At 35.3% G+C, this 23,774-nt stretch overlaps 2 protein-coding genes and 2 long non-coding RNA genes across 4 annotated transcripts; 2 read left to right on the top strand and 2 right to left on the bottom strand.

Annotated features, from left to right (window-relative positions):
- Nucleotides 1–600: 600 nt before the first annotated feature.
- LOC125273887 lies at nt 601–17,916 on the bottom strand. Its single transcript, XR_007186132.1, has 4 exons — nt 17,778–17,916; nt 16,011–16,168; nt 9,010–9,054; nt 601–1,501 (listed from the first exon to the last, which is right to left on the bottom strand). It is a non-coding gene; the product is annotated as an uncharacterized LOC125273887 (long non-coding RNA).
- On the top strand, nt 5,430–16,482 carry zgc:103559 (Allantoinase, mitochondrial). Its single transcript, XM_048199655.1, has 11 exons — nt 5,430–5,676; nt 6,059–6,210; nt 8,235–8,349; nt 10,015–10,161; nt 10,403–10,448; nt 10,555–10,648; nt 10,773–10,959; nt 13,021–13,159; nt 15,584–15,756; nt 15,916–15,948; nt 16,028–16,482. The coding sequence occupies exons 1-11, from the start codon at nt 5,530–5,532 to the stop codon at nt 16,172–16,174; spliced, it is 1,380 nt and encodes a 459-aa protein (XP_048055612.1). The 5' UTR covers nt 5,430–5,529; the 3' UTR covers nt 16,175–16,482.
- Nucleotides 17,835–22,773, top strand: agxta (alanine--glyoxylate and serine--pyruvate aminotransferase a). The gene is made up of 11 exons (XM_048199659.1): nt 17,835–18,034; nt 18,554–18,746; nt 18,839–18,903; nt 18,980–19,080; nt 21,047–21,117; nt 21,197–21,281; nt 21,394–21,492; nt 21,626–21,695; nt 21,951–22,046; nt 22,145–22,273; nt 22,425–22,773. Exons 1-11 carry the CDS (start codon nt 17,876–17,878, stop codon nt 22,530–22,532), a joined length of 1,176 nt encoding a protein of 391 aa, XP_048055616.1. The 5' UTR covers nt 17,835–17,875; the 3' UTR covers nt 22,533–22,773.
- Nucleotides 18,465–23,302, bottom strand: LOC125273886. Its single transcript, XR_007186131.1, has 3 exons — nt 23,169–23,302; nt 22,955–23,032; nt 18,465–18,779 (listed from the first exon to the last, which is right to left on the bottom strand). It is a non-coding gene; the product is annotated as an uncharacterized LOC125273886 (long non-coding RNA).
- Nucleotides 23,303–23,774: the final 472 nt, after the last annotated feature.

Here is a 23,774-nt window from a genome sequence, read left to right as displayed (position 1 = left end):
AAAAAAAAAAAAAAAATTATATATATATAAAAACAAACAAATAGATAAATAAAATGTTGCTAACACTTTACAATATGGTTCATTAGTTCACATTAGTTAACTACATTAGTTAACATGAACTAATAATGAACTTCACTTATACAGCATGTATTAATCTTTGTTAATGTTAATTTCAACATTTAATACATTATTAAAATCTTGTCAACATTAGTTAATGCACTGTGAACTAACATGAACAAACAATGAACAACCATATATTCAACTAACATTAACGAAGATTAGTAAATACAGTAACAAATGTATTGCTCATGTTAGTTAATACATTAACTAATGTTTAACTAATGAACCTTACTGTAAAGTGTTACCAAAAAGTTAAAACTATTCAAATGAAAAATGCCATAAATTGAATTTTCATAGATTATGGTTCTGCAGTATTGCTTAAATCTTTTTTTTTTCTACTTTTTTTTTTTTTTGACTTGCAAAGAAGTGTAAATAATATTTGACCTCATTTTGGCCTTTCCTTTGAGCGATCTGTCAAGGAAAATCAGCTTTCTGGTGGATTACTCAGTTCACAAACTATTAGAGCAAATTGGACTGTGCTCTCCCCACAAATCCAGTAAACCCATGTAAACGCATTCATAACGGAAGCTTTTCCCACTGACATTAATCCACCTCTATTCTTCTGACTCAGCCCCTCTTTGCATTTTCTGAAATCAGGAAGTGAATAAGAGACTAAATGGAAATTACACCACTAAAGAATTATATCTTATCATGAAATCATGATTAAGCAATGCCATTACCATATGTTGAAATTTGTATTACTGAAAAAAACGAGTCTATGTTGGGCTTCTAATAATTAAATAATTATTTTAGGAGTACATTTAAACAAAAGTAATATTATTTGAGTAATACATAAATATTGAAGAGTGGAATAGCAATATGTATGCAAAAAACCCATCAGCCATTAACAGCCATCTTTTGAGGAAGATAATTATTACATACGTGATTCAAAGTCAAAATGCTTTTTATTTAGTGCCTCTATGTGATGCTGCATATGTCAGAAAGAAAACAGACCAGCACATCAGCCCCTCTGAATGCTGTAATGATGATTCAGTGTTTGTGAGCAGGTCAAAGCAATTGTTTGGCTGGTTCATGTACAATAGAGGGAAAGGGCACAGACCATCCATGGCACATCCAGAACATGGCAGTAGCCCTTGGGTTTCACCCAAATCAGATGCAAAAACAATTCAGTTAATGCTGGTCACTCACTTACATCTGGGACTTCATTTCCTACTGCCTTTGTCTTCCTTTTCATTCTATTATCTTCTGCTTGTCTTACTCTTCCTAACACCTCTTAATCTCACCCTGTTTTTTTCAACTCGCCCCTTCCTCAGAGGTTTGACCATTTTCGCCAAGTGGCTGTTCTTAATCACTCATAAATATCCAAGTCATTCATGACACTATGTGAGTCCAACTGCTGTCTATTCCATGGTGCACCAATCTATAGTAGAGGGTGTGATACAAAAAGAGAAGGACACCAAAATTAGACAAGTTAATATACAGTGCTGCTTGAACGTTTATGAACCCATTGCAGAATCTGCAAAATGTTCATTATTTTAACAAAATAAGAGGGATCATAGAAAATGCATGTTATTTTTTATTTAGTACTGTCCTGAATAAGATATTTTGTATAAAAGATGTTTACATATAGTCCACAAGACAAAAAAAAAAAAGCTGAATTTATAAAAATTACCCGCTCAAAAGTTTACATACCCTCGATTCTTAATACTGTGTGTGGTTACCTGAATGATCTACGACTGTTTGTTTGTTTTGTGATGGTTGTTCATGAGTACCTTATTTGCCCTGAGCAGTTAAACTGCCCAATGTTCTTCAGAAAAATCCTCCAGGTCCTGCAGATTCTTCAGTTTTCAAGGATTTTTTTGCATATTTGAACCCAGCAGTGACTGTATGACTTTGAGATCCGTCTTTTCACACTGAGGATAATTGAGGGACTCAAACACAACTATTTAAAAAGGTTTGAACAATCACTGATCCTCCAGAAGGAAACATTATACATTAAGAGCTGGGGGTGAAAACTTAAGAACAGGATGAAGATCTCCAAATTTTTCTTATTTTCTTTAAATATCATATTTTTCCCATGTAGTACTGCAATTTGGAAGTAACCGAAGATACATGTTTCCCAGAAGACAAATTAAGTACAATATACCTTGATCTTCACATTCAAAAAGTCTACACCCCCTGGTTCTTAATAGGGATGGGCGATACCACTTATTTTGTTTTCGATACGATACCGATACTTTCAAGACCAAAATCGCTGATATCAATACCGATACGATACCTCTAATCTGAATTTAAGATATTAAATTATTAATAATTTAAGTCCTTAAATTATTGAATTACTATGAGTAAAATGGGTAATGGTACCCACTTAACATTATATTTGAAAGGTATTTTAACATTCAATACGCCTTAATTGCAATTTTTTAGATTATATTTTTGTTTACACATGGTTAAAATGTTTATTTGTAGTGTTAACCATGGAAATCTACAAATACTATGGTCACTAGTAATGGTTCGGTTTCATAAGGGACTGCCAGTGGCTGTTGCACCCATAAAATGCAAACTTTGTATTTTGACAGTGTAGTTACAGAACAGAACATCAATACGAACTTTTAATGTTCAATTTAAATAAATGCAATTGCAAAAACCATGTAGGCTACTATTTCATTTTGTTTGTTGTGAAATAACTTGTTAAGCATTTGCTGTTAAGAATCGTTCTGGGCTGCGTTTCCCAAAAGCATCAATGGTTTCTAACAATATTAAACGCATGCAGCCGTTTGAATGTAGTGTCGGCAGTGAGCGAACGCTTTCTGTGATTGATTGGTTCTGACTTGCAACATTTGCGTGTGTTCAGATGAGCAGGAAAATACTTCTACTACACAATTATTCACTAACGTAGGTTATTTGTCCAATTCAATGCATATTGTATGCATTACATTTATTGTTAATTAAACAAAATCACTGGTAAAAAAAAACACACTTTGTATCGATATTTTTATTTGAGTATCGATACTTTCGATACTCAACGTCAGTATCGATATATCGATACTTCATATCGATCTGCCCATCCCTAGTTCTTAAAGCTGCAGTCCACGATTTTTGGCCCTCTAGCGTTTAATAGGTACCCGCAAGTACTGTGATACTCTGCGGCGGGTCCTACCAGTCCGGTCTGAAATAGGCCAAATATAAACACTTATTATAAGTGTACCATAATGATTCAGGGTAAGACAAAAACACGATTTGGAAAATGGATTCATGTTGTACATTCTCATTATATCATTTTTTGTAAATTTTGAACTCAAAAAAAAGTTTCGGACAGCAGCTTTAATGCAACGTTTTTCCTTGTGGAGCATCAGTGAATGTTTGAACCTTTTGTAATACTTGTGTATTGAGTCGTTCAGTTGTGACCAGTATGAAAAGACGGATCTCAAAATCAAACAGTCACTGCTGGAAAGGATTTACATATGCAAAAGATGCTGGAAAATCAAAGAATTTGGGTTTTTCTGAAGAACGTTGAGCAGTTTAACTGCTCAGGACAAACAAGCGACTCATGAACAACCATCACAAAACAAACAAACAGTCGTGGATCATCTAGGTAACCACACACAGTATTAAGAATTGAGGGTATGTAAACTTTTTGTATGGTTCGATACTATTGGATTTTACTTGTCTCAATCATGTGGAACCACTGTCCATGATTGAATTGAGTAAGTTGGACATAACTATTTTCCATAGATTCTTCCTTAGTCAGTTGTTTTGTCAAGCTGTGACCAACCATAGTAAATAAGTTGAATCAGCCTTAATAAATTAAGTTGACCCAACGTAAGTACATTAAATTGGAATAACAGAATTGCATAATGCTGAAATAAAGCAACTTAATCATGTGGAAATCCTTTCCATGACTTTTTTTATGTTCATTCAAAGAGTTATTTTTTTTTTTTTGTGTATTCTCATATTTATAATATATATTTTCACTTCCATATATGCAAAGCCTAAAAAAAACAAAAACAAATTCCAAAGTAATTATTAATAATAAATTACTCAAGTATTTCTTGCACTGAGTTTACTTTATTCTGATTGAATTTCATTTAAAGAGTACTTAGACTGAAGGATTTACATTAGTGCATTTTTTTATTCGTTTTCATTTTATCTTCTCTCTCTCTCTCTCTCTCTCTCTCTCTCTCTCTCTTTTTGAATTTAAATTGAAATGGGACATTTCTTTGATTTACCATGGGATATGACCCAGACAGGAAGGCACAGCAAGCACAGAGCAACCACAGCATTCAGTTAGACACAATGCCAGTCTGAGCAGTCCCTTGTGGCTGCTTTTCTCTCCTTGTGTCTTTCTCCATCCCAACCCTTTCTGCTCCTCTGTCTCAGCTCAGTAGAGCAATGCTCTGAATAATTTATTCAGCTAAAGAAGCTCTGGTGTGGGTCTGACGCCTGATACCGTCTTAAAGGGACAAGCCTTTAGCGAAAATACTGCTAATAAAAACATGATGATACAGGATAATGCAACCACAACACAAATCACACAAAAACAAACCTAATCCTACTAAGACACCATTTTCAGCTGTATTCTCAGTTTGAGTAGGCCTAATTAGGGCTGGGTGATATGGCCAAAAACATTCTCACTACATTTTTTTTTCCATATTAGTTGGATTTGATATTTATCATGATATTCATTTACCATTTATGGGGAAGAAAATGTTTTCCACATATTTGTAAGACCTTGAAAATAAATGTAAACATAATTAAACTCCACAGAGTAAGCTACCTTTTAAATAGGACCCAATGAAATTCATTTTATTTTTTTCCTAAATTCTGTGTTTTCCATTTTAATTTTTTTTCTGGATTCCATAAAGGTTTATGACTTAATACAAATTTATCATCAAAAATGGTGTCTAATTATTAACAATTTATCATCAAAAATGGTGTCTAATTATTAACAATTTAATCAATCTTTTAAAATGTAATCAAATGAAAATATAATTAATTTACAACAAAACACTGCGTTTTTATTTATGATCAAAAAAGATGCTGCACAACAGAACTGTATAAAGTAAAACACGGGTGAAAAAATATCTTGGTTGTATGATATTAAAAAAATATATATATTATTATAACTTCAAGAATAGATTTCTGTCATTATTTCTTCAAGTTAAACTTTTATTTTGAAGTTTTGTCATGAAGATCTTTCAGTTTCAGAATGTATTTGACCGTAGTTTTTCTTATTTAACCCATTCCCAAAAAACAAACTTGAATTACTTTATTAACAATCTACTGAATGTTTAAGTTATAAGAACCAACACAGGTCAAAGAACTTTTATCTTCCTGCTGACATCCACATAAAGATCAATGAGAAGAGGTACATTGACCCTAAAGTGAAAGCTGTTGCTGCCAGAACAGTGAAACACACTCATATAGGCTACAAAAGATATTGCAGACATGGAGCCAGGATCAACTGTCAGTGCTGTGCGGAGCCAGAGGGTTTTGTGTGGAGAAGAAATTCGACCTGCAGTTATCTTAATAAAGGAAGGAAAGATTCATAGCATTCTGCCTGATTCAGAAGCTTCAGCGCACACAGCTGGAAAGGTGAGCTAGACTATAAGAGTGCGACATACGCCACCTGCTGGAGACTAGAGGTGCTGCAGTCCTCAGGTTTAACCCATAAGGACATGAGATTTTGCTTGTTGGTTTTAAACACCTTGTTCCAAGCCTTCGTAATTTACAATAATTTTGTTTCATAATTAATTTTAGAAAAGGCCATTTCATGCAGGTTCCATTACTGACAACATGCCCTACTATTGTACAAAGTAAACAAATCTATAAATGTACACGTGTGTTCAGTGAACTGTATTTTTGCTCAGTATGCTTTATTTTGAAATAGTTACATCTCTGGCAAAACATCTAAATCTAATTTAAAACTTAAATGTTTTTCCATTCCTGTACTAACTAGACAGCATCTTTATAACAGGTATTGGATGTGGGGAACAGTCTGGTGATGCCAGGTATAGTGGACTGTCATGTTCACGTTAATGAACCAGGTCGTACAACTTGGGAAGGGTACTGGACCGCCACAAGGGCAGCTGCTGCAGGAGGGGTGACCACTATTGTAGACATGCCCCTGTGAGTATAGATTTTTAAAATTAAAATTTAGTGACTGAACTGAAATTACCATTATAATAAATGGTGGATTTAGAGTAGTTTCAGTTATTAAAAAAAAAAAAAAAAAAAAAAATCTACGGAAGAGGATTAGGGCCAAGCAATAATAAAAAAATAAAACCATCTCCATGGTTAAATTTAGAGAAAAAACGTGTTAAATTTCGAGAAAAAAAGTCGAAATAAAATGTTGAAAAAAGTCGTTAAATTACGAGAACAAATTAGTTAAATTATGAGAAAAATGACATTAAATTTCGAGAAAAAAGTCGAGATAAAATGTTGAGAATAAACTCGTTAAATTACGAGAAAAAAGTCGTTAAATTACGAGAAAAAAGTCGAGATAAAATGTTGAGAAACTCGTTAAATTACGCGAAAAAAGTCGTTAAATTACGAGAACAAATTTGTTAAATTATGAGAAAAATGACGTTAAATTTCGAGAAAAAAGTCGAGATAAAATGTTGAGAATAAAGTCATTAAATTACGAGAAAAAAGTCGTTAAATTACGAGAACAAATTTGTTAAATTATGAGAAAAATGACGTTAAATTTTGAGAAAAAAGTCGAGATAAAATGTTGAGAATAAACTCGTTAAATTACAAGAAAAAAGTTGTTAAATTACGAGAACAAATTCGTTAAATTATGAGAAAAATGATGTTAAATTTCGAGAAAAAAGTCGCGATAAAATGTTGAGAATAAACTCGTTAAATTACGAGAAAAAAGTCGAGATAAAATGTTGAGAATAAACTCGTTAAATTACGAGAAAAAAGTCGTTAAATTACAAGAACAAATTCGTTAAATTATGAGAAAAATTACGTTAAATTTCGAGAAAAAAGTCGAGATAAAATGTTGAGAATAAAGTCATTAAATTACGAGAAAAAAGTCATTAAATTACGAGAACAAATTCGTTAAATTATGAGAAAAATGACGTTAAATTTCGGGAAAAAAGTTTAGATAAAATGTTGAGAATAAACTCATTAAATTATGAAAATAAAGTTGAAAAAAGAAAAAAGTCGTTAAATTATGAGAACAATTCGGAATTTAACGAATTTGTTCTCGTAACTTAACGACTTTTTTCTCATAATTTAATGAGTTTTTTCTCAACATTTTATCTCGACTTTTTTCTCGAAATTTAACAACATTTTTCTCATAATTTAACAAATTTGTTCTCGTAATTTAACGACTTTTTTCTAGTAATTTAACGAATTTGTTCTCGTAATTTAACGAGTTTTTTCTCGTAATTTAACAAGTTTATTCTCAACATTTTATCTCGACTTTTTTCTCGAAATTTAACGAGTTTATTCTCGTAATTTAACGAGTTTATTCTCAACATTTTATCTCGACTTTTTTCTCGAAACTTTTCTCGAAAGTTTTTTCTCAAAATTTAACAACTTTAATCTCGAGATGGTTTTATTTTTTTATTATTGCTTTGCCCTAATCCTCTTCCGTAATAATCAGTCCCACTTTATATTAAGTGGCATTAACTACCATGTACTTACATAAAAAAATTAGTACAATGTACTTATTGGGTTCATATTGAATTGCAAAACATTTTTGCTGCTATTGAGGTGGATACGGGTAAGGTTAGGGAAAGCTTTGGTGGTATGGGTAGGTTTAAGGGTGGGGGTAAGGTGTAAGGGATGGGTCAACAGTGTAATTATAAATGTAATTACAGAAATTAATTACAGATGTAATTACATGCAGGTGTTTTTAAAATATAAGTACAATGTAAAAACATGTATGTACACAATAAGTGCATTGTATCAAATGATTAATTTAAATGTAAGTACATAGTAGTTAAGGCCACTTAAAATAAAGTGGGACCAAAAAAATCTTCCCCCCAGTCTCCCTTACTCCCTCATAATGATGACAAATAATATAGCTGATAACTGGACTCTCAATTGCAAGCTGATAAAAGGTCCTTTTGCATGGTGGAGGAATCTAGGTTGATAAATAACATAAAACTGACATAACTGATTAATTTCATGGTACATAGAAACAGCATCCCACCAACTACAACTCTTGGAAACTTTCATGAGAAGCTGCGTGCTGCTACAGGACAGTGTTTTGTAGACACAGCATTTTGGGGAGGAGTCATCCCTGACAACCAGGTACTTATCTACATATTGTAGGATAGACCACGTATAGTAGGAACAGAGGGACAGTTGAAACACCTTAGCTGTGATTTTTGCTCAATAAATGCATGGTAGTAACAAAGAGAGTGTTACTACGCATGTGTGGAGCAAAAATCACGGGTAAGAAGTGATGCGCACGCAAGTTAAAAGGATAGTTCACCCAAAAATGAAAATTCTGTCATTAATTACTCACCCTCATGCCATTCCAAACCCGTAAGACTTTCGTTCATCTTCTGAACACAAATGAAGATTTTTTTTTTTTTTTATGAAATCTGAGTTTTACAATCTCTTTATGAACTTTTTGAAGCATCAAATATCAGCATCAAGTTGCAGAGCTGTCTACAGAGGGACAGAAATCTCTCAGATTTCATCAAAAATCTTCATTTGTGTTTTCCGAAGATAAGTCTTATGGGTTTGGAACGACATGAGAGAAAGTAATTAATGACAGAATTTTCATTTTTGGGTGAACTATCCCTTTAAGGTGTTTCAGCTGTCCTGCTGTTCCTACTATATGCAGCCTACAAACTACCTGAATGAAATACATTTTGTTTTTAAACTGTTGTTATAATCTTCTAATTTTTAAATATCATTCACACAAAATTGGGAACACACAAAAAAAGATTTGCTATGTCATACCTATATTAAAGTTGATCTTGTTTGATTTTCTTCTGCGTTCCAAACCTGGAAGTGTGAAAAATGACAATTTCAGACCAGCACAATTGCGAGAGCGATATTGGATTTATATAACAGTTCAACAAATAAGTAACTTACATTTTACACACAGTATTATCAGTTACATTGTTCATCCATCTAAGCAGAATTAACAGCTGCAAACAGTATGTGTTTCGTTAATGAATAAATCAACGTTTTTGAATGAATTGGTTGAGCAAATGATTCAATGATTCACTCCAGAAGACATCAGCTACATCCAAATCTGCATATTTCACACTTCATGCATACAAATTCATGCTACACACACTCATACTATATACAGTAGCACATACTTTTTAACAGTCACAAGGTATGCTTCTTTTTTTTTTAACAGAATTACTTACTCAGAAATTACATGATTTTTGGATGCAGCCATCCACAAAGATTCACCAATTCACTCCAAAGACTTTGGCTGCATCCAAATATGCATACTTCACACTTCATGTGTACTAATTCATACTACTCACATTCATACTAGCACATACTTTTTAACAGCCGCAAAGTACGTTCAATTCAAAAGAAGTACCGATTATGCCATTTTTGACTCAGCCATTAACTGGTTTAATTCCTGAATGAATCAGCATTTTTGAACAAATTGGTTGATTAAATTATTCTTTCCAAAAGACATCGACTGCATCCAAATATGCATACTAACTCATACACATTCATACTATATAGAACATTCTTTTTTAACAGTCGTGAACATATTCACAAGAAGTACCTATGCGATTTCGAACACTTATTGGCATACGCTTGTTTAGTTCCTGAATGAATCAGCATTTTTGAATGAATCAGTTGAGTAAATGAGTCATTGATTCACTCATAAAGGCAGTCGCTTGTCTCCATTCATTGGCGTAACAATGTTTTGCCAGTATAACAATAAAAATATATATATTTGTCTCTGATTGTCTGCCTGCCCATCCATCTCAGCTAGAGCTAAGGCCGATGGTCCAGGCGGGTGTGGCTGGATTTAAGTGCTTTCTGATCCACAGTGGAGTGGATGAGTTTCCTCATGTGAGTGACGCTGATCTACATGCAGCTATGAAACAGCTCCAGGGCACAGACAGCGTTCTGCTGGTGAGCCATATCATATTATTCTGCCTGCCCAATCATTTCAACCTCATATCTGATTTGATGACACATTTCTGCCATGATGAGCTTCTCATAATCATTGTGCCTAGGGTGCAACATAATGGAACATAACTGTTCAGACAATTTATATGCAGCAATAAATATTAATAATGAAAAAAGTATTATGTTGCTTATGGAACTTAAAATGAATGAAGTTCTACAGTAATGATGCACCTATTTGGTATAGTTTCATGCAGAGCGAGAAGTCCAGCATCCAGCCGCTGAGAAGGGCGGTATGAGATTAATCATTTAATGTCATTTAAATTAAAATTCTACTGAAAAATCAGGAACATTTATTATTTTTAAAATGGAAATTCCTGCTTTTCTCTTGTTCCTCAGATCCACATGAATATTCAACCTTCCTAAGGTCTAGACCTGACATTATGGAGCTTAAGGCCATCCGTACCGTCACTCAGCTCTGCTTACAGTATCAGTATGTTATGATGAGACCTATGAGGATGATAAAGACCTCAACTTTTGATTATCTAATGATGGTTCTGCAGACTAGAGTAGCCAATCAAGAAATGTCAGGTCAGCTGTTCCATTCTTATTATCAGAGTGCGATGCCACATTGTGCACCTGTCATCAGCCCAGCCTCTGGAGCTCATTAGGGCAGCAAGACAGGCTGGAGCTCCGCTGACTGTGGAGACCACCCATCACTACCTCAACCTGACAGCAGAGAACATCCCAGCACGGGCCACTCAATTCAAATGCTGCCCACCGATACGAGACACAGCCAACCAGGTATCAGAAAAACGATCATAAACCTCATAGCTCAAGCCATTTTATAGATTCTGTAAAATTTACACTACAACTTGTTAAAGGTGCTAAAGAGGATGTTTTGTTTTATACATTTTTGCAATATTACTTGAAACTGTCTTTACTAACTGATAAAAGACTATTTATTAGGTGCACTGAAAGGAATAATATTAATATACATCATCTGTGCACGAGGTAGGGCCTTAAAAACATCAGCCAATCGTTCACGCGATCATTGCGTAAACGATTGGCCCTCTGGCTTGTCAATCACTGCAGTGACATTCCTTGTGAGAGACGTGCGCGGATTGGCCCTCTGGCTTGTCAATCACTGCCATGACGTTCCTTGTGAGAGACGAGCGCGGCTGCGCGCTCCAGTAACTTTCCACACTCCACAGGCGCCGCATGCGATGTTTTTGTTCGGAGACAGGAGTAACAACTGCAGATTATGAGTTACCTGCAGTGAGTCCGACATAATGAATCCACTAACACGACACAGCGAATGCCGGTGGTAAACACTCGTGTTCCAATACTCGTGCACGAATTTTGGGAGGCGTTCCCTCGAAAGGAAGGGGGGTTGTTCTTACGCATGCGCTCATTTCAAAAACTCAGTAACAGTCTTTGGTTTCTCAGTCGACGAAAAGATCCTCTTTATCACCTTTAAAGTAATAGTAATAGCACAAAGTTATTATATGTCTTTAGAATACTTGTAATAAACCTTATTTATTAAAGGGTTAGTCATTAATTACTCACCCTCAAGTTGTTCCACACCCGCAAGACCTTCGTTCATCTTTGGAACACAAATTAAGATATTTTTCATAAAATCAGATGGCTCAGTGAGGCCTCCATTGCCAGCAAGACAATTAACACTTTCAGATGCCCAGAAAGCTACTAAAGACATATTTAAAACAGTTCATGTGACTACAGTGGTTCAACCATAATGTTATGAAGCAACGAGAATACTTTTTGTGCACCAAAAAAACAAAATAACCAACTTTATTCAACAATATCTAGTGATGGGTGATTTCAAAACTGCCAAAGTCACGCCCCCCAGTGGTGAACCATTGAAATTTCAAAACACTTATGACATAACGAAGCCTCTTTTACTGAAATCACGTGACTCCGAACCACTCATTCGAGACAAAAGATTCGTAAAGCTTTGAAGCTTCATGAAGCAGTGTTTTGGAATCGCCCATCACTAGATATTGTTGAATAAAGTCATCATTTTGTTTTTTTGGTGCACAAAAAGTATTCTCTTCACTTCATAACATTAAGGTTAAACCACTGTAGTCACATGAACTGTTTTAAATATGTCTTTAGTAGCTTTCTGGGCATCTGAAAGTGTTAATTGTCTTGCTGGCAATGGAGGCCTCACTGAGCCATCTGATTTTATGAAAAATATCTTAATTTGTGTTCCGAAGATGAACGAAAGTCTTACAGGTATGGAACGACATGAGGGTGAGTAATTAATGACAGAATTTGGTAACACTTTAGAATAATGATCATTAGTTAACTACATTAGTTAACATGAACTAATAATGAACTGCACTTATAAAGCATTTATTTATCTTTGTTAATGTTAATTTCAACATTTACTAATACATCTTGTTAACATTGGTTAATGCACTGTGAACTAACATGAACAAACCACGAACAGCTGTATTTTTATTAACTAACGTTAACAAAGATGAACAAATACAGTAACAAATTAACTGATCATGGTTAGTTCATGTTAGTTAATACAATAACTAATGTTAACTAATGACCATTATTCTAAAGTGTTACCCAGAACTTTAATTTTTAGGTGAACTAACCCTTTAATTTGAACACTTTTATTATGGTGCTGTTGCATTCATTTCGAATCTTGAAAGCTCCAGGCCCCATTACCTGTAATTTTATTGAAAATTGCATCATTCTTCAAAATTGATCTTTTTATCTTCCACAAAAGAAAGTCATACAGGTTTGGAACAACATGAGACTATTTAATGAACTGTGATTATAGTGCATTCTAACTATAATCTGTCAGTAATGAATCTGTTTCTTTGTCAGGAGCTCTTGTGGTCTGCACTCAAAGCTGGTGAGATTGATATGGTTGTGTCAGATCATTCACCGTGCACACCTGACCTGAAGTGTTTGGACAGAGGCGATTTCACACAGGCGTGGGGAGGGATCTCTTCTCTGCAGTTTGGTAGGCTGTCATTGTACCCAATACATTCCTACACTCACATACTGAGTATGTCTTATGATGGCCAAAGTCCGGTGTGAGGTCCACCAACAGTTTACCAATCAGACTAATGATTAACTCTTAAGAAACATTCAGGTATCAAGTCCCAGATTTGATTCAACTTACAAAAGATCTACAGTCGCAAGAATAAAGTATGGGATTAGTGTGGATCTCAGCATAAACTGGTCTTAAAATTTAATGTGATCTTCATCAAAGTCACAACAATTGACAAACAAGCCTGCTGAAACAAAACACAAATATGGTGTTCCACAGACAAAACTTACTAAAGGCTCGCAATGCTAAGGAAAACGACACGGCACACCAACATCAAACCATCATTGTTTGGAGCTACTTTGCAGTGTCATGTTTTGGACTGTTAGGAAAGCTCAAGCCCAAGTTTATCAGGACATTTTGCAGAGAATTTTGTCTTCCAACTAAAGTGCAACAGAAGTTGGGTTGATTCAACAGGACAATGACCCAAAGACCAGGAGTAAATAAATAACTGAATGGGTTCAGCAGAAGAAAATATGGAGTGACCTGGTCAGAGACCCTAACCTGCAAAACATAATACTGAATTTTTAATGTTTTAAAAATGTTTTTTTTTCTTGGTTATGGGAACGTTAAAGGATTAGTTCACTTTAAAATGAAAATTACCCCAAGTTTTACTCGCCCTCAAGCCAGCCTAGGTGTATATGACTTTCTTCTTTCTGATGAACACAATCAGATTTATATTAATAAATATCCTGACATGTCCAAGCTTTATAATGGCAATGAATGGGACCAACGAGTATGAAGCTGAAGAGAGTGCATCCATCCATAATAAACGTACTCCACACGGCTCCAGGGGGTTAATAAAGGCCTTCTGAAGTAGAGCGATGCGTTTGTGTAAGAAAAATATCCATATTTAACAAGTTATAAAGCAAAATATCTAGCTTCTGCCAGACCGTCTTCAAGTTATGAAATAAGCGTAACTGGCGTCGTGTCAGTTACACTTTTTCTGTAAGTTGAATACGGAAGGTATAGGATGTAGCATAAGCGTTTTGAACTGCGAGAGGCGTTACACTTTCTTCATAAGTTGAATACGGAAGGCGGAAACTAGATATTTTACTTGCTAAATATGGATATTTTTCTTACACAAATGCATCACTTAAGAAGGCCTTTATTAACCCCCTGGAGCCGTGTGGAGTACATTTATGATGAATGGATGCACTTTCTTCAGCTTCATACTCATTGGTCCCGTTCACTGCAATTATAAAGCTCGGATGCGTCAGGATATTTATTAATATAACTCTGATTGTGTTCATCAGAAGGAAGAAAGTCACATACACCTAGGATGGCTTGAGGGTGAGTAAAGTTTGGGGTAATTTTCATTTTAAAGTGAACTAATCTTTTAAGGAAACATTACATTTAATGATTTTGCAAACATTATGAAGTTGCTATTGAATGTTCTCTTAAGTAACATGTTAGACAAACATTCAATTAAAACGTTTCAGGAAAAAAACGTTCCATGAACAACGTATAAATAATGTTTTTGTGCTAATGTTTTGAGAATATTATTAAAGACCAGATAACTTTAAACAGATGTTAGCTGGGTATCAACTTACTGGGTTCACATACTTTCCCACCCTGAACTGTGAATTTTTATCTGTTATTGCAACTGGGATTAGATCAAATGTTATGATCAATTTAATTTATGGAGAAATCTATGGTTCTGCAAGTTAATTGATAAAATGCAAGAGTGTTTAATATATTACGAGTTAGCAAAACTTAAAGGTGCTAAAGAGGATCTTTTCGTCGACTGAGAAACCAAAGACTGTTACTGAGTTACATGCGTAAGAATTTCGAGGGAACGCCTCCCAAAACTCGTGCACGAGTATTGGAACACGAGTGTTTACCACCGGCATTCGCTGTGTCGTGTTAGTGGATTCATTATGTCGGACTCACCGCAGGTAACTCATAATCTGCAGTTGTTACTCCTGTCTCCTGACAAAAACATTGCATGCGGCGCCTGTGGAGTGTGGAAAGTTACTGGAGCGCGCAGCCGCGCTCGTCTCTCACAAGGAACGTAATGGCAGTGATTGACAAGTGAGAGGGCCAATCCGCGCACGTCTCTCACAAGGAACGTAATGGCAGTGATTGACAAGCCAGAGGGCCAATCGTTTACACGATGATTGCGTAAACGATTGGCTGATGTTTTTAAGGCCCTACCTCGTGCACAGATGATGTATATTAATATTATTCCTTTCAGTGCACCTAATAAATAGTCTTTTATCAGTTAGTAAAGACAGTTTCAAGTAATATTGCAAAAATGTATAAAACAAAACATCCTCTTTAGCACCTTTAACTGGCGTTACTAAAATTTCCATTCATCTTGCTGTTTACCAACAGGTCTATCTTTGTTCTGGACGTCAGCTTCTAAAAGAGGATTTTCATTTTCTGATGCAGCAAGACTCTTGTGTAAAGAGCCTGCTCAACTCTGTCGTCTTGACAACCAAAAAGGGAGTCTCATTCCAGGTCACGATGCAGACTTAGTCATTTGGGACCCAGAAAAAGAGTTTACGGTGAGAAGGAGTGGGATTCACTCAAGGGGGTTGAGCTGAGATGCTTGAAATGACTGACAGCAAGATAGAACATGCTCGTGTCTAATTCTGTGTTTCTCTGAAAATACACTGAAAGCTTTTTGGAGCCTGCAAGTTAATGCGTGTCGTATAATTTCCTAGGTGAAAGAAGATGACATACATCACAAAAACAAGGTAGGTCAAATTTTACATAAACCAATATGACATTTCATATATTGATGAAGGGAAATTGTTACTTTTTCTCTCTTTTCAGTTGACTCCATACATTGGCCTTGCTCTGCGAGGGAAGGTGAAGGGCACTATAGTCCGAGGGAGGGTGGTTTACAGTCATGGCTCTTTCAGCTCTCAGCCTCTAGGGAAGCATCTCTTTATTAAGCACAAGACACCGGCACCACTGTAAACAAAGCACAAGAAGCACATTCCATATCTCGCCCTATAGTCATCACTGTCAGGAACTGCTATGGCAACAATGCTACTATATGGCATATAATTATAGTTAATTTGTTTTTAATTGGCTTTTTTTTTTATTAATTATTGTGAATGTTTGAAGTATATTCAAAAATGCTTTGGTTAACACTTTACACAAACATTTCAAACAAACATTATTAATAATAATAATAATAATACATTTCATAATTAATCCAACATTTCATCTTAAAGGGATAGTTCACCAAAAAATTAAAATTCTGTCTTAATTTACTCTCCCTCATGTTGTTCCAGTACGACTACAAAAAAAAAAAAAAAAAAAGATATTTTGAAGAATGTTGGTAACCAAACAGTTTCAATTCCCATTGACGTCCATTGTATTTTTTGTCCATACAATGAAAGTTGATTGGAACTGAAACTGTTTTGTTACCAACATTCTTCAAAATATGAATGCTTTTATAATTGTTTTGTTTATAATCGTTTTATAATTGTTTTGTTTATAATTGTTATAGAATTTGAAAAAAGTACATAAATGTGAAATACATTTGAGCTATTAAAATTAGTGCTGTCAAATCGATTCACATCTAACATAAAAGTTTATATATACAGTCAAATCAAAAATTATTTTTTATATATTTTTACTAGTGGGTGCAGGACACTATAGCTCATTTATGTAACTGAGGATAGCAAAATAAAGTAAACTGTGACATATTATACCCAAAAATTCTTTATACAGTGGACTACCAGTAAAAATGATAAAAAATTTGGAACCAAAAATTATTCAGACACTTTGACCTGACCATGTTTTAACCAAGTGTTATCTGACATAATTCACATTATTTTTTTCTGACAGTTTAACTCTGAGATCTTGTCAACTTATTACCTTTTTTAAAAAATATAGTGAATAAACTTTAATAATGAATGAAATGTTCAAGGTGTCTGAAGAAATTTTGGTTTGACTGTATATACGTGTACACACACACACACACACACACACACACACACACACACACACAGATTAATCGAGTTGACAGCACTAATTAAAATATCTGTGTGGTCTCTTAGACCCCTAAATTACAGAATAGTATTGTATGCATTAAAATATGAATATTAGTTAATGAATATTGTTAACATACAATGTTGTTACAGCTCTACTGTAATTGTACATTTCTTCAGGAAATGTAAATAAAATTTGATTACATCACTGCAAAGATAAGCAACTAATGATTAACCCAACTTCAGAGCAAAACTGTGAATTTCAAAACTTGCTTTACACTGTCAATTTACATGTAAAAATACATAAATAAAGAATTTTGAAAAATATTTATTTGTGATATTCAACTGACATTTGTGGTTTGCTTTTGTTTTTATGAGCAGACATTGTCAAATTAAATGTCCAACTAAATTTGAAAGATTCTGGAATAATAAATGAATGCTTTTGCTCTATTTCATTTTACAAATTTGCTTTTGTATTCAATTAATTTGTGTTTTAAAGTTAAAAATTATGACCTAAAATATGATTTAAGTTTTTAGGATTTTAGTGTAAGTGGTCTTTACTCAGTTAACAAAGGACTCACAGGACTTAAAGTGAGATGATTGGCCAACAGGTGAAAGGTTTGCCCACAGTTTACATGAGTTAACCATTGCCTCAGTCTGTCAGTGTGCCGGCAGCATTATGTCCTCTCTGTCTGTTCTTCCACCGGAATGTCTGTTACAGCCTTTCCATGTCCCCAAACGGCTTATGCTGGGACCAGGACCGTCCAATGTACCCGCACGAATTTCAGCAGCTGGAGCACAGCCCATGCTGGGCCACCTGCATGCAGAAACTATTGAGGTAATACAATACATGTGCTCATTAAATGCATACTATAGGGACTGACTTTTTAGGTCTTCACTTTTATACAATATATGATGCTTTACTATTTCGAATCATATTTGCTTAAAGGAAAAAAAAATACCAAAAAATAAAAAAAATTGATCATCATACTTACCCTTATGTTGTTCAAAACTTTTATTCTTCTGTGGAACATATGGTAAAAGGAGATATTTTGGGACATGTCTCTTGATCAAAACAGTTTGGTTACCAACATTCTACCAACATACCACACAGAAGAAAGAAAGTCATACAGGTTTGGTGCAACATGAGGCTCAGTAAATGATGACAATGTTCTTTTTTGAGTGAACTATCCACTTAAACAGCTGCAACATAAATTACTTGGATGTGGTTAGTGACATGTTGAAAAAAGAAAACAGTAATGTAGCTTGTTTATCAGAGATTTTAATAAATATAATCCTGTCAAAATTTAAAATCTATGAATGAAATTCATTCAGTGTTTGCTCAATTTTCTTTCAGATTATGAATCAGATTAAGAGTGGCATTCAGTATGCGTTTCAGACCCGAAACCGCGTGACTCTGGCTGTGAGTGGACCGGGTCATGCTGCTATGGAGTGTGCCATCTTTAACTCGCTGGAGCCTGGAGAGAGTGTCCTCATAGCTGTCAATGGCATATGGGGAGAGAGGGCTGCGGAGATCGCTGAGAGGATAGGTAGTGATTCTGCTTTTAGTAGAAAGCCTGGAACTGAGAATTATAAAAGTGATTCAGAACATCATCAATTCATATCAAACACTCTTCAACAGGTGCCAAAGTGAACACAGTTGTAACCTCTGCTGGTGGGTACTTTACAAATGAGGAAATTGAGCAGGTAAAAATCATATATATTTCATTAACCACTTATGTATTAACTACATATGATTAACTATGTCTGTCCTGTTTTAAAGGCATTAGACAAATACAGGCCAGTGGTGTTCTTCCTCACACATGGAGAATCCTCCACAGGAGTGGTCCACCCCATAGATGGCATAGGTGACCTTTGCCACAAGTGAGACATCTCCTCCCTGAATAGACCTTTTCCTTAAAGGGTCATGAAACCCCCCTGTTTTAGCCTGGTCGTTCACACCTCTGAGCTGTGTACAAAAATCTTTGTAAAAATGGGCGTGTAAAGCTCTGGAAAAGTGGGAGTGTAGAGGGGGGGAAGAGGGGACTGAACAACCAATGAAACACAGACCTACAACACACTCATTATACACAATAATGAACATTAATATATGAGCACAGAGAAAAATGACAACAAACTCCCAAGCACAAGGGAGAAATGCGAAAGAATATTTAAAAGGGCTAATAACAGTACTACAGTCTCATGATAAACTACACATCATTTAACAGGGAAAGAATAAAGACATAGTTTAATTTTGTCCATTCTCTAAGTCTTTTGTTCATCAGAATAATCGTGTCGTTGCATTCAGATAGGCTACACCACTGTATCAGTGTCCAGTTTGCACATATATTTCATTTGAAGAAGACTTAGTGAAATATGTGTGCATACACCGTGATGGGTCACGTTTGGTGTAGGAGAATATGTGAAATATGTCTATAAAAACTTTAAACACGGATACTTTATTCTGTATATGAGCTAGGATCCACGTGGCTAGTGTTGTTAAACTCATCGCGGAGCTCCGCGCTGAAACCGATCATATGTGTTCGTATTCAAACTCCAGTTCTGATCGCATCGTGGGCAAAATACAAACAACACTCATGTGCTGCTGTGCTGAGGGAAACATACGGCTCGCGTGTCCGAACGCAGAATTGATGAACAGCACTTTTGTGACATTTGAATTATCCGCTGTAATGCGAACATATTTTCCATTTGTGCTGGTAGATTACAGCAAAACAATCCACATGCACCCAAACTTCTGCTCTGGTCGCGTCGCATTTTTGAGTTGTAGCACTGAGGAAACAAGCACCAACGATATGTCTCTGAATGACAAGAGACCGAGGCGAGAGAAGTGATACTTCCTCAAGCATAATACCGCAATTATAATCTTATGCATACTACAGCGCAGTGATTGGATTGAATGAGCTTTAAGTCATGAATAAATGTAGAAACTGGTGACGTCAGCATGTTCGACCAGCCCATACTTGGAACCAACCAGCACTCCGGATCCTGCCGGTGGTACATGATGACGTCAGATTTTGTGACGTTGCTCCGACTTTGCTTTTCAAACTGGAAGACAGAAATCGCTCTGAAAAATGCAAAAATAACTAATTTCAAATTATAAATAAAATTAATGAGTACCTTTAGTGTTTTCAATGATGTGCAGCCTATACATATCTGTTCTGGGGTTTCATGACTATTTAAAAAAAAAATAAAAAAATGGTGTTTTGGTCTTTTAGTCCATTTTATAAACTTTGAGGTCACCTTTAGCAGATGCAACAGTCTTCCTCTTCTGAGAAAACAGAGAAAAAATGTATTGCTGCATCATGTTGCACTACACAGATTTTTGTCCAATCAAATGCTGTCTAGAATGAAAACGTTCCTCCCCCTAATACATTCTACCATGACTAACCAGTAGTACATCATTTACGATGGATGGATGGATGGATGGGTGGATGGATGGATGGATGGATGGATGGATGGATGGATGGATGGATGGGTGGGTGGATGGATGGATGGGTGGATGGATGGATGGATGGATGGGTGGGTGGATGGATGGGTGGATGGATGGGTGGGTGGATGGATGGATGGATGGATGGATGGGTGGATGGATGTGACTGAGGTATTTAAATGAGATAGATGGATGGATGGATGGATGGATGGATGGTGTCCTGGTATTCCTTACATTCTGGGGACCAAATGTCCCCACAAGGACAGTAATAGCAGTAAATTTGACCTTGTGGGGACATTTTTGGTCCCCATGAGGAAACAAGCTTATAAATCAGAAAGTTTTATGGGATGTGTGTGTGTGTGTTTATTTTGTTTTTTGAGTAAATTCTTTTCTGTCACTCAGGTACAACTGTTTATTTCTGGTTGATTCAGTAGCGGCATTGGGAGGTACTCCCATCTACATGGATGAGCAAGGTATCATCATGTTACATGTTCTGGCACCATAATCACTGCCTGAGGTCCATGATTTAAAATGTACATTTTGTATCTCTAGGTATTGATATTATGTATACTGGCTCTCAGAAGGTCTTGAACGCCCCTCCAGGAACTGCACCAATCTCCTTCAGTGAGAGAGCATGGTGAGACAAAACAGCTCCAAGGAATATTGTTTTTTTTTTTTTTTTCATTATTATGTGGGAAAGAAAAACAAATTTCTAAAACACCCTCTCTCTCTTTTTTTTGGCAAAACAGTCAGAAAATATTTAACAGGAAGACAAAACCAATCTCTTACTTCTTGGACATGAGCTGGTTGGCAAATTATTGGGGTTGTGATGACAAGCCTGTACGCGCGTAAGGACCATTTATCACTTTTACCAAGCACTGACATAATATCATTAAACACTACAATGTTGTTAAAACAGATCTCTATCACTAAACAATGAAAGACTATTGTGCATAGTTTCTGTAACTGTTGTTTGTGCAGTTATCACCACACCGGACCTATATCTTCCTTCTACGGTCTGCGGGAGAGTCTGGCCATCCTCGCAGAGACTGTGAGATCATATTCTGCCTTACACTCACATTTCAGTTTTATCCTGGCATTAATACATTATGATCATCTGAGGAGCAAACGACCAAAAACATCAGCATGAATTAGTAAATCTGAGAAACATAAGGGATTTTTTTAGATGTGCACAGAGAAATCATTTAAAATAAATACTGCAATAATCTATTTAAAAACAAGAATTGTCAATTTTGATTTCATGGTGACTTTAACTAAAGCATTTCTTTGCCACATATTTTTATAGGGTCTTGAAAACTCATGGAAACGGCACAAAGAGGTTGCAGAGTACTTCCATAAAGGCTTAGAAGAAATGGGCCTAAAACTGTTTGTGCAGGATAAGGTTGGTAGAAGAAACGGAGCCTTAAAGATCACAAAAAAATCTCACATAGCATGCAAATCAAATGGATGTAGTATTACCTGTTCTGAAAACTCTTATAGAAAGCAAGACTGCCAACAGTGACCACAATAGTAGCTCCCCCAGGATATGACTGGCGGGAAATCACAGGGTACATTATGAAGACCTTTAACATTGAAATCTCTGGGGGACTGGGACCATCTGCCGGCATGGTGAGAAGCTATTGGATTTGATTAATCATAACTGACAAGACACCAGGACAACAAACCATTCCCAGTACTATGACATAGTGTGTTAAAGAGACGCACGGGTCAGTAATTGTAAACGTACTGTAAATGTTTTGTTTCTCATGTTATTTTACAGGTTTTGCGTGTGGGACTGATGGGATGTAACAGCAGCAAGGCCAATGTGGACATGGTGTTGGACGCCTTGGCTGATGCTCTTAAACACTGCCACAAGAGTAGAGTCTGACTGGTCATCAATAACAAGTTCAGCTTTTAACCCTATATCAGTGGTTTTCGATTGTTTTTAGTGACAACACCCTTTGAAAGTGGAAAAAAAAAGTCATTTGCATATTACTTTAACTGATACTAGTACAATACTAGTAGTTGTTACATTTTTATAGAAGAACTGCTATAAAACATCATCAACTTCTTGTATTTTTCATCTTTTAGGGGTTTTTTTTTCTTATGAATAAATGACTTATAAATTACTTTTTGTAAGCTGGCCACTGTTCTGTTATTTTCTGTGTATTTTCCGTTTTGCAAAAACATTTCAGTTTTATAAAGTGGTTCTTGCAATATCCCCAAATAAACTAAAACATAAAAAGTGCTTTAGTGTTTGAAATATAAAAGGAATAATTCAGCCAAAACAAAGTCTTTTCATTTACTCACCCTCATGTAGCTCCAAACCTGTCTTGATCTTGTTCAGATGGTTTTGCAGGATCTTGGGCTGTGCTGAACTCCTGAGGCCTATCAGTGAATGCAGATCTTATTGTAAACTATTCAACCAATGATGCAACAAAACGTGTTTTTCCTGGTAAGGCAAATAAAGCCAGCTTAACAAAAGCTAGCTGAAATGTATGTTTGACAGAGTGAAGAAACAAACCACAGTTTTCTCCAGACTCCAGGTTCACAATCCTCCTTCTCTAAGAAGGCCTGCATCACGCACAGCCTTTTCCCTCCCCAGTTGCACCTCATTGGCTAAAATTGGTTAAATAATTATATAAATAAAAATAAATCTATGGGCATAATATCTAAAATGTTCTTTGGCTGCATTCAATGATCTATATAAAAATATAATCACAGATTAAACTTTTTCACTGTGTAAGGATATGACGTGGCACGCACTGTCGAATGATGTATGCAAATTCACGGCAAATTATGGTTTTGTATTTTTAAAATTTTAATTAAAAAAATGAGAAAAAAAAGCTCTAAAACGTACATTGTTTATATGTTTATAAAATTGTATTTAGATAAAGCAAACATGGTTTTGAAGATAGATTTTTTTTGCACTCTCTCATTAATAACATTTTGTTAATATATAACATTTTCATCAAAATAAGTATTTAATATGCTGATATTCAGACATTAATAAACAAATTCAATAAAGGCATAAATGCCGACAATGAATATTGGTACTTCATTACACTTTGCTTAAGTAAATAAATAATATAATATATTAAATCTATTAAATAACTGATTATAAACTGTC

The sequence above is a fragment of the Megalobrama amblycephala genome, linkage group LG8, assembly GCF_018812025.1.
Source record: "Megalobrama amblycephala isolate DHTTF-2021 linkage group LG8, ASM1881202v1, whole genome shotgun sequence".
Lineage (NCBI taxonomy): Eukaryota > Metazoa > Chordata > Actinopteri > Cypriniformes > Xenocyprididae > Megalobrama > Megalobrama amblycephala.
The sequence above is the reverse complement of the archived record's forward strand: the minus strand, read 5'-3'. Positions and strand labels throughout refer to the sequence as shown.

Bases quoted from the DNA above. Each gene is read 5' to 3' on its own strand.
- zgc:103559 (XM_048199655.1), top strand. From the start codon at position 5,530: ATGGAGCCAGGATCAACTGTCAGTGCTGTGCGGAGCCAGAGGGTTTTG. The intron at 10,960-13,020 runs GTATCAGAAAAA...TTTCTTTGTCAG, and splicing joins TACGAGACACAGCCAACCAG to GAGCTCTTGTGGTCTGCACT. The intron at 15,757-15,915 runs GTGAGAAGGAGT...ATAATTTCCTAG, and splicing joins ACCCAGAAAAAGAGTTTACG to GTGAAAGAAGATGACATACA.
- agxta (XM_048199659.1), top strand. From the start codon at position 17,876: ATGTCCTCTCTGTCTGTTCTTCCACCGGAATGTCTGTTACAGCCTTTC. The intron at 21,282-21,393 runs GTGAGACAAAAC...TTGGCAAAACAG, and splicing joins TCCTTCAGTGAGAGAGCATG to TCAGAAAATATTTAACAGGA. The intron at 22,274-22,424 runs GTGAGAAGCTAT...GTTATTTTACAG, and splicing joins TGGGACCATCTGCCGGCATG to GTTTTGCGTGTGGGACTGAT.